The 10,323-nt window shown below is 34.7% G+C and overlaps 2 protein-coding genes across 7 annotated transcripts in view; one reads left to right on the forward strand and one right to left on the reverse strand.

The window, feature by feature from the left end:
* The window catches only part of LOC107721496 (pyridoxal-dependent decarboxylase domain-containing protein 1-like), a 26,571-nt gene extending 22,553 nt beyond the window's left edge, over nucleotides 1-4,018 (reverse strand). Inside the window, exons 1-5 of one of the 6 annotated variants that reach the window (XM_016529525.1) lie at nucleotides 3,753-4,018; nucleotides 2,912-2,985; nucleotides 2,700-2,768; nucleotides 1,894-1,968; nucleotides 942-1,088 (exon numbers count right to left, since the gene is read on the reverse strand). In XM_016529525.1, coding sequence (XP_016385011.1) covers nucleotides 942-1,088; nucleotides 1,894-1,968; nucleotides 2,700-2,768; nucleotides 2,912-2,985; nucleotides 3,753-3,773 — 386 coding nt within the window. In that variant the 5' untranslated portion in view covers nucleotides 3,774-4,018. Of the gene's footprint in view, nucleotides 1-941; nucleotides 1,092-1,893; nucleotides 1,969-2,148; nucleotides 2,218-2,360; nucleotides 2,434-2,699; nucleotides 2,769-2,911; nucleotides 2,986-3,752 lie in introns of those variants that run through there. The other 5 variants (XM_016529524.1, XM_016529529.1, XM_016529527.1 and 2 more) reach the window with 5 other exon arrangements.
* Nucleotides 4,019-5,202: 1,184 nt separating this feature from the next.
* On the forward strand, nucleotides 5,203-8,429 carry LOC107721477 (mpv17-like protein). Its single transcript, XM_016529485.1, has 4 exons — nucleotides 5,203-6,018; nucleotides 6,096-6,166; nucleotides 7,234-7,263; nucleotides 7,420-8,429. Exons 1-4 carry the CDS (start codon nucleotides 5,712-5,714, stop codon nucleotides 7,603-7,605), a joined length of 594 nt encoding a protein of 197 aa, XP_016384971.1. The 5' UTR covers nucleotides 5,203-5,711; the 3' UTR covers nucleotides 7,606-8,429.
* The last annotated feature ends 1,894 nt before the right edge of the window (nucleotides 8,430-10,323 follow it).

Here is a 10,323-nt window from a genome sequence, read left to right on the forward strand (position 1 = left end):
TCCTAAATTTTTTAAGTTAGGAGCACAAGTGCTCCTAAAAAGAAAAGTAAGTGTAGAGCCCTGAATTGATGCCATAAAATCATGAGTATGTTTTGATTTAAAGGTCAAAAGCTATAGCTTACATTAATTTTAAAAAATCACAAACATGACACTTGTAAATTAAATAATTTCATATATACTTATTTATTCATTAATGTGTAATATGTTTGATTTTTTAAACAAATCATAAGCTCTAAAAGATTTTCAGAATTTTTACAACTCTTTTGCTTTAGACCATCTACAAATGTTAAATCTTAAAATAAAATGTTAGGGTTAACCTTGCATCTTTGTGGGCAAAAAAAATGCAGGGATTGATATATAGTTTTTTTATAGTTATTTTCAAAGCTTCAATGCACTGTCAAAAAAACCTTCATTATTGTTTATTTAATTCTAACACATAAGTTCTTGCTTAAAAACTAACCAAAATTAAAAAATATTTTGCTTATAATTTCTGCACAGGAGAGAATTGGTGTTGTTTCCAAACAAAAGGAAATATATCGGTATGATGAGTTGAAAAATTTCGGCAAAAATCCAATATCGTGCAAGTGCATCCCTAGTAATTTGCTTAAAAAATCATCTTATAAAATTGGAAAAGCACCTATTTAATATAATAGGTGCACACTGAAAAAAACAGACTTGAGATAAAGATTCCCCTTGTCCACTTTTATTCAGCATTAAATCTGTCATGGTTCTAATGAAAAGCTCAGTGTTTTGCCGCCTAAGCTTTTCAAATGAAGACACTGCCAATAAAATTTGCTGAGGTGAACCAAAGGTGGAGCCTATTAATAATGCTCTTACACACATCTCTATAAATAGCTTTAAATCACTTAAAAATGTTTGTAGGACAGGGAGAAGAGAAACCCCCGAAACCACATGAGATCACTGAGAAAACTTGAGCATACCTGAAAAGCCTGCAGAGCCAGAGAGTGGTATCCGACAGGATGCGTGTGGTCAGCTTTCTCAATCTTTCTCGTTCCAGGACAGAAATATATGCAGCCAGACTGTGTCCCAATAGAGCCATGTGTCCCTGCTCTCCGACATACTGCATCCTGCTAAACAGACGTTCATTGTTTTATGACACACGCAGAGGGGTTTACACATGCTCTGAGTGCAATATAATGGAGCTGTTCGGTCTTGACGTCAATTTGTAGACCAACCCTAAAGACTATTTCAGCATAGGTTTGGTTCATCAGTAAAATAAGGCCTACGGCATTACTCAAAGAGACTTTTATTTAAGAGACTTTTCCATTTTGTTCTACAAGTAATATATAACACAGACCTTATTTTACTAATGTATTCTACGTATACCACCATTCAAAAGTTTGGGTCTGTAAGACTTTTTGTAAGAAGTTCTTGAAAGAAGTGTCTTATGCTCACCAGGCCTGCACTTATTTGACCAAATATACAGTAAAACCAGTAATATTGTGAAATATTACCAAAATTTAAAATAACTGCTTTCTATTGTAATATATTTTAAAATGTAATTTATAAGCTGAACATTCAGCATCATTACTCCAGTCTTCAGTGTCACATGATGATTACCTTCAGAAATCATTCTAATACGCTGGTTTGCTGCTTAAGAAATATATCAATGTTGAAAACAGATTAAGATTTTGTGGAAACGGTGATACTTTTCTTCAGGATTCTTTGATGAATACAAAGTTCAAAAGAACAGCATTTACTTGAAATAGAAATCTTACAAATGCCTTTACCATCACTTTTGACCAATTTAATGCATCCTCGACCTTGTCGAATAAAAGTATTAATATATTTTTATTATAAACCTGTTCATAATTCTTAAGGGATTCATTTCTTGGCTAATTAGGACGACAAACTGAGCATGCTGTGACCTACCGATGACCCTGCTTCTCATCATCTCCATGCATCAGGTTCTGGACAAGCTGGAGTATGCTGACAACATCCTGTCCACTGTCAGAAAAATATGGAAAACGGAAAAGGATCAGAAAGGCCTTCAAGTGTTTTATAGCTAATATACGCTGACTTTAAACCCCACAAAATGTCTTAGAAATAAACAAGGTAGAGTTACACAGCAAGGCAAGAAACAGTGTAAATGTAAACTGTGATTTACAGTATTAGAGTCTCACTCACTCTCCTTGCAAGGGTCCTGGAAAGTCTTTCCAACTCAACTTTCTTCTTTCTTTGCCCTGTTCAGATTCCCTGAATACATCCCAACATTGTTATATTAGTTTTATGTGAAACTAAACTATGGACATACTGTCAACATAACATAAAGATGGCTTAGTATTGCCATTTTAAATGCAATTACTGACAATATTGTAATATGAAAGATGAAGTCTCACAATTTTCCACTTTCCAAAATCTTCATGGCATCAGAGAGATGGTTTCCCATCTCAGCGAGTGTAGGGTCCATCATCTACAATTACACAGTAAATATATATGGTTATCCTTGAAGGGCACTGCACTGAAACGCTGGAGAACTCGCAAACTTGATGACAATGGCTGTATATCACATTGAAAAAGGAAAAAGGATAAGAGAGGCTCTAAAGTGTTTTATAGCTAATATGCACTGACTTTAAACCCCATAAAATGCCTTAGAAATAAGCAGGGTAGAATTACAGAGCAAGACAAGAAACAGTGTAAATGTAAACTGTGATTTACAGTATTAGAGTCTCACTCACTCTCCTTGCAAGGGTCCTGGAAAGTCTTTCCAACTCAACTTTCTTCTTTCTTTGCCCTGTTCAGATTCCCTGAATACATCCCAACATTGTTATATTAGTTTTATGTGAAACTAAACTATGGACATACTGTCAACATAACATAAAGATGGCTTAGTATTGCCATTTTAAATGCAATTACTGACAATATTGTAATATGAAAGATGAAGTCTCACAATTTTCCACTTTCCAAAATCTTCATGGCATCAGAGAGATGGTTTCCCATCTCAGCGAGTGTAGGGTCCATCATCTACAATTACACAGTAAATATATATGGTTATCCTTGAAGGGCACTGCACTGAAACGCTGGAGAACTCGCAAACTTGATGACAATGGCTGTATATCACATTACTTGTAACATCAAATAAAATGATTCCTCAGGCTTTAACAAAACTCATATTTCACCTGTAAGGCACTTTCGCTGACTATGAGAGAGGAGGAAACATTTAGGCCTCATTTAAGCACAAAATAAATAACACAAACACTGTTCTATTTGTAAACTGTGCTAATTTGTAAGATGAGCCTCGCGGCGCTGTCTTAATTCTTGCTTTATCAATTCTACACTTATAATTCCTGATATTCAGGATGTGGGGCGTGTTAAAGGCGAAAACCTGTCGGATGACAAGGCTCATTTCAGTACACTAGCACTCATCTGGTACGTCCACCTTGTCCAGACGAGGACAAATTTAATGTCATGTCCTCGTGCGCATCCTGCTCTAATACAACACTTCATTTTGCAACACAATTGATTTTTTTGGATCAAACTTGCACATGAAAGTGGTTTGCAGAACACAATCTATTAATAACACTTCAATTTTCACCGGCACTTTCACGTTTAAAGAAGACGGCGAGTATCAAGCTCTACGCACTAACAGCAAATACTCGATACAAATGGTTCTAATGAATCCGGTAGAGCTCCACATCATCCTCCCCATGGCAATGACAGTGAATAAGCTTCCTGCACTTTAATCAAATGAGCGAGTCCTTCAGGGAATGATACGCGCTGTTCTACATTACCTTCACAGGCGGCTTATCCATGGAATGTTGAAAAACCCGTCGCAGGGACTCTGCGTGTCCCCCGTGCGTCGTCGCGTGCTGTGTATTTTAGGGAAGCAAATCCCAGCACAAAAATCCACCTCTTCGATATTTGTATAGTCAATTGAATTGTGTTACTTCCTGGTGTCATGCTGCTCCACGCTGGCAGCGCTGACGTAGCCTAAACATACGCCCCCTTTACAGTCTCGTGAGCTCCTCGCTTTACCCCAATCAATGCAAAGACATGTAATGATGCAGTGAAGTGATGTGGAGTCCGAACCGAATCGGTTCTTTCGAACAGTTCGTTGCAAATAAATAAATAAATAGGTTCGAAAACCCTTTTACGTCATCACGTGGTCTCTGACGTCTCAAGTGTCAATCACATGCCTTTTATGATTAAATAAAAGTAAGGTGTCCATGTTCGGTTTGTTGTTGCCATGATTGAGCTCATAAAAACATAGTAACTAAGAATAAAAATCTAAAAATAAAAAATAATATATACAAAAATACAAAATAATAATCTACACGAGTCATGACTTTGGTTGAAAAGTTTTTGCTTTTTTTTTTAATTCTATTCACCAAAACAAATCAGATTCGTGTGCTGATGAAACTGTCGTATAAACGAGTTACAAACACATTTTAATAACTTTTATTTGTAGAATTGCTGTTATTCAAATATTTCATACTTTACTTTTTTTTATTACGAACCTGAAATGTTCGAAATAGACCTCCGATTTTTCGACATTGAAAAGATATACGATTCAAATCAACGATTCTTTCACATTGCTAAAACCCAGGAATATGCTTAGAACCAGAGGAATACGACAAATAAAACAACATTTTGGGAAGTTTACGCATATTAAATTGATGCATATTACGCTATGATCGTGAAGTTATAGAATGAGCTCATCTCAATGCCAGACAAACATGTCACATAATAGAGCATATAAAGATGAAATATGTTCAAATCGTGTAAGCATTAAAAGTCTCAGTAAACGTTGATCACACGAACATAAAAGCTAGTATTTTAATAACTTTTATTTGTAGAATTGCTGTTTCAAATATTTCATAATTTACTTTTTTTTTATTACGAACCTGAAATGTTCGAAATAGACCTCCGATTTTTCGACATTGAAAAGATATACGATTCAAATCAAATAAAACAACATTTTGGGAAGTTTACGCATATTAAATTGATGCATATTACGCTATGATCGTGAAGTTATAGAATGAGCTCATCTCAATGCCAGACAAACATGTCACATAATAGAGCATATAAAGATGAAATATGTTCAAATCGTGTAAGCATTAAAAGTCTCAGTAAACGTTGATCACACGAACATAAAAGCTAGTGCCTGGTCTTACTGAGTATGTGGTCGATCTTTATTACATACAGACCAGATTTAGGCACGCCACACGTGAAGGCGCAGGAGCTCGCGGGCAGATTAATGTGGGATTTGAGCGCCTGACTAAAGTAACGGGAAACTGCTGATCACTGGATGAACGCGCGCTGGAACCTTTTAATTCAATTGCTAATGGATTAATGAAGCGTAATTCTTATTTTTGCCTTGCTGTCTCTTTTAAAGTCCGAGAAGATGGACTGAACTCTAGTATTCGATTGATCTGTGTTTTATTTGGCAGTGCTTTGTAATGATCTTCTAATGTTTAGAAACTGAAGGATGTTCACCAAGAGTCACAATGAGCTGTCAAACTAATAATCTGTCATTAATTGTGCCTTTTAAAAATATTGAACCAGACTGGCTAGAAATAATCGAGTTTAATTGAACATTTAACTTGAAGAGCAAAAGGTCATATTTTATGAGCTTATTATAGCCTACGGCCGTCTGTCAATGTCAGGTCACTGCAGTTTTTTTTCCTGTCCATCGACATCATTTGCAAAGGTTACGAAGTAGGCCTACAGCCATTTCTGTTTTGTTGAACATGAGAAAATCTTTTTTCAAACGCGCAAAGGCATTGCCTTGGATAAGCAATGTGACTCTGTACGGATGCTTGTTCGCGGGTGGGGATTTCGTGCATCAGTGCATGATCGCGCAGAGAGAAGAAATGGACTGGAGGCGCACGAGAAACGTGGCGATTGTGGCGCTGAGTTTTCATGGGAACTTCAATTACTTCTGGTTGCGAGCCTTAGAACATCGTTTCCCGGGAAGATCGGCCAGCATGATTTTCCGCAAACTGCTTTTGGACCAAACTTTTGCTTCACCTTTGGCGACCAGTGTCTTCTACACAGGTGATGTAGCCTAATGTCAGTCACAGTCTCATATAATACACTTGTTTGTTTCATCACTGAATTCATTGTCTTCACAGGTGTGAGTTTCTTGGAGGGCAAAGAGGACATATTTGCAGACTGGCGAGAAAAGTTTTTTAATACATATAAGGTAGGCCCTTGATGAACCACCAAAAAGAAGTCATCTTTTACCAGTTATAGCACATGAACAGCCTCCTTTACAGAGAATAATTTGCTGAAGTCTTGCTTATAACTTGTGTATAACGTTTTCTTTTTATCGTCTTGATGTGATCTTGACATCAGTAGAAAATCTTGCCTCTAGAAGGACACGAAAGGTTCAGAAAGACTAGAAAGGTTAAAAACTTCATGTTTCAAGTATTATAGTTTTATTGAAAAACCAGGGGACCCCCAAGTATTTTAAAAGTTTTTTAATACATATAAGGTAGGCCCTTGATGAACCACCAAAAAGAAGTCATCTTTTACCAGTTATAGCACATGAACAGCCTCCTTTACAGAGAATAATTTGCTGAAGTCTAAATCAAATATGTACAGTAGTTGAAAAAACCCCTCAAAGGTTCGAGTTTTGAACCTTTCTAGGCTTTCTGAACCTTTCGTGTCCTTCTAGAGGCGAGATTTTCTACTGATGTCAAGATCATGTCAAGATGATAAAAAGAAAAAGTTATACACATGCTATATAAGCATTATATATATATATATACATATATATATATTAGTGCTGTCAAACAATTTATTTGCGATTAATCGCATCCAAAATAAAGCTTATGGGAGGTCCGGGACCCCCCAGCCCCCCTTCAATTCGAACACTTATATATGTTTATAAATGTTATTCACCTTTTTCTTCCCATAAAAATGGCCGTGGCCAATTGTAAATTCTATGGGTCTGTCTTCCGGTCTCATCCGCGTCCAGCTATTTTTAGCTGAACAAAAAAGTTAGTTTTGCTGCTTGATATTGAAAATTGGTGTGTCTTACCATATTATTTTAATGTATTATCTTAATTGTGAACACACTGGTTTGTAGTGCAAACAGATTTACCGTTTACTGCACGTTGTTATTCTCCTCATTAATGAACCGGAAGTCTCGCCCATAAGCATACTTCCGTGTTGAAGAAAAAGGTGGATACATTTATTATAAAATGAATGATATTGAGAACATCTATCTTTTATGGCTGACAATCTAAATATATTTTTACATTTCAGACTGGACTGATGTACTGGCCATTCATGCAGGTAAGAACCACATTCTGTCACCACATAATATATAAACACAGATGAACGTGCCATAAGCACGTCTTCATCCTTTGCTTTGTCAATATTCTTAAATGGCATTGTTAATTTTTCACATCTAATCACTATTTATGTTGATTAACCTGTATTTTCTTTCAGTTTCTGAATTTTGTTCTGATGCCTCTGTACCTGAGGACAGCATTCATGGGCTGTTCAGCGTTCCTGTGGGCCACGTTCTTATGTTTCTCACGACAGAGTGGGGACGGCACGGCAGCAGTGGCCTTAGCTTGGATCATGGCCCCCAAAAAACGGCTTCTACCTCGCAGTACAGACGAGGAGAAATAGAGACACAGTGGAGCACATAAACAACATTGTGCCTTTGCGGATGGACAGTTCTGTCCCACAATGGTACTGCATTGACGCTGTGTTGTGTTTATAAATCTTGTCGCTTATGATCTTATTAAGAGTGATATTAAATTAACATATTTGTGTGCTTTAATATTTATGTTGAACAAGCCCATTTTACTTTATATAGTTTTATGTGATTCAATTGATTGATTTATTACTGAAGGGAAATGCATTGTGTCTTTATGAATTTCATTGGGTGGGTTGGAGGGGCCTTGTGACATTTGTGCCCCAGGTTAGGTTGCCATTCAACCCAAATACCTTATTAATTTATTGAAATATTTAAAAATGGACATACTGTGCAGTGTTTTATCCAAATGTAACTGTCTTTCTAAAGACAAATAAAGATGCATTCACTCATAAGGTTTACATAACTTGCACATGTATTCATAAGGGATCCAGTATTAAAAAGATTTGTATCTTATTAAACTTGTAATAGAACAATATATTTATTGTGATTAAATATTGCAGAGTTTACACTATTTTAGATTAAGCAGTGTTCACTTTTTGTAGGTGAGTTGTACAGTTTCTTGTGGTGCTGTTTTTATGAAAGTGTATGTAGGTGATGTGTTTAACCTCGCAGAATTGTGAAACGCGACAGCTTAATGTAGATTTTATGAGATATTGAGGGTGATGCTGGGTAACAGATAAACAGCTTTTCCGGTACTGCTTGTCTGTGTTGGATTAGGCAGGATCACACGCTTGCTAATCTTAGAAGGGCAAAAATGTCTGGTGTGCGCTCACTGCATGCAATGACCTCTGATAGCAGGACAGAAAAAAACTCTCTTAGCTATTGTGTACATTTATGTCATGACTTTAGCATATTAGTGTCAAAAATGCCTTTTTATTTTGGTTTTTAAATGTATGTTATTTTTAGACAAAAAGAATGATGAGAATAAACATCCGAACGTGCTTCATTCAAATTTGCCATAGATCAAATATTTGCCATTTCTTACACGCAAGTTGCATGACGCACCATTTGCATCAAGTTTTTTTTTATTTCATGTATGGGTCCTTTAAAACACTCAGAACTTTGGAGGTCACTGCATTTATTTGAATATATTTTCAAAAAAGAACCAAACTTGAACTCGAGGATTTCAGAAAATAATTTTTTCCTGATTCTAAATGTGTTAATTGTGCAGTGGTTCTCAACCAGGGGCCAAGGAGGCCTCAAGATGATGTAAAATAAAATAAGCTAAAACTAAAAATCAAGATGAAAACTGACTTTTATTTTTTTATTTGTTCCCTCAATAACTCATTTTAAGTCATTTTAAGTTAAAATAAGTCATTTTATTTAAGAAGAAACCTGAGTATACAAAATAAATTTTAAAAGTGTGAATTGTAGACCTGGAAAATCATGGAAAATAATAAAATCTTTAAAAGTCAAGGAAATTTCTTTAATATATATATATATATATATATATATATATTTATGTCAAGCTCTAAAATATTTTATTGAGTTGAAACTATGAAGAAATTGCCATTGAGTTATTGAGTTAAAAATCATTTTTAAAACCTTATTCAATAAATTACAAAGTGGAAAAGTCATATAATTATATTAACACAATTTTAAAATAATTATTTTAGTTATGTAATATATTGACACTCCTGGTTTCTGTACATTAAAAAGTTTGAAAACAAGAAACTCTCACTACAGCAGAAATACCAAAAATCTACAGAGGGGCTGGGCTGTCAAATATTGTCTTGGATAATGCAAGGCCTTGGAATCAAAAAGGTTAAGAACCACTGAAATGTGTTTATGTTCTAAATGTGTGTATTTTTATATTTATTTATTTATTTATTTTTTCAACTTTTGAGTTTCTGAATATAAAAAGACAGTGCTGTGTTGCATTTCCCAAAAGCATCGGGAGCAAGTTTATTGTAGAGATCATTGCCACCAAACTCACATTGCTTTTGTAAAACACAGCATAGATAAGGTTTTACCAAAGATCTTACCGTTTTCATTGAACACTTACCTTACATTTTCATTGAAAAGCTTTGTATAGCCACTATACTGTCAAAAAATAAATAAATAAATAAGCAAATAAATAAATAAACAAATACAAACATTTTATATTTGATTATTATTATTATTATTCAATAATAATAATAATAAGTATAATTTAAAACTACAAATTCAAGTATAATTTTTAAACAAATTGAAATTCTACAAACTAACTTTTAATTTTATTAATATATTAATATAGCCTAAATTTCATTCTAGTCATTGTTACTATACAAAACTCAATTTTCCCTGAACATCTGCTATCTTGGAAAAACAGCACTGTCATGCAAAAAAGATTAGAGAAAGATTCTAAAACCATTCTGATACTACTGTAAAAATGTTTTTCAAGGCTGTAAATACAACAAAGATTACTGAAGTACCTTTCAGTCTTTCTACTTCAGAATGTCATGTTCAATCTAGTGTGTTACTTGCTCATTCTTTGTATATAAATTGTGGAATTTTACAAGCAATTTTTGAGCTGAATGTTTTCTACACCTAGTGTTTTCAGTGTATGTTTTAAAGGGGTCATATGATGCTGCTAAAAAGAACATTATTTTGTGTATTTGGTGTAATGAAATGTGTTTATGCGGTTTAAAGTAAAAAAAAAACATTATTTTCCACATACTGTACATTATTGTTTTTCCTCTATGCTC

The sequence above is a fragment of the Sinocyclocheilus rhinocerous genome, unplaced genomic scaffold (genome assembly GCF_001515625.1).
Source record: "Sinocyclocheilus rhinocerous isolate Xijiao unplaced genomic scaffold, SAMN03320098_v1.1 scaffold481, whole genome shotgun sequence".
NCBI classification, from domain to species: Eukaryota; Metazoa; Chordata; class Actinopteri; order Cypriniformes; family Cyprinidae; genus Sinocyclocheilus; species Sinocyclocheilus rhinocerous.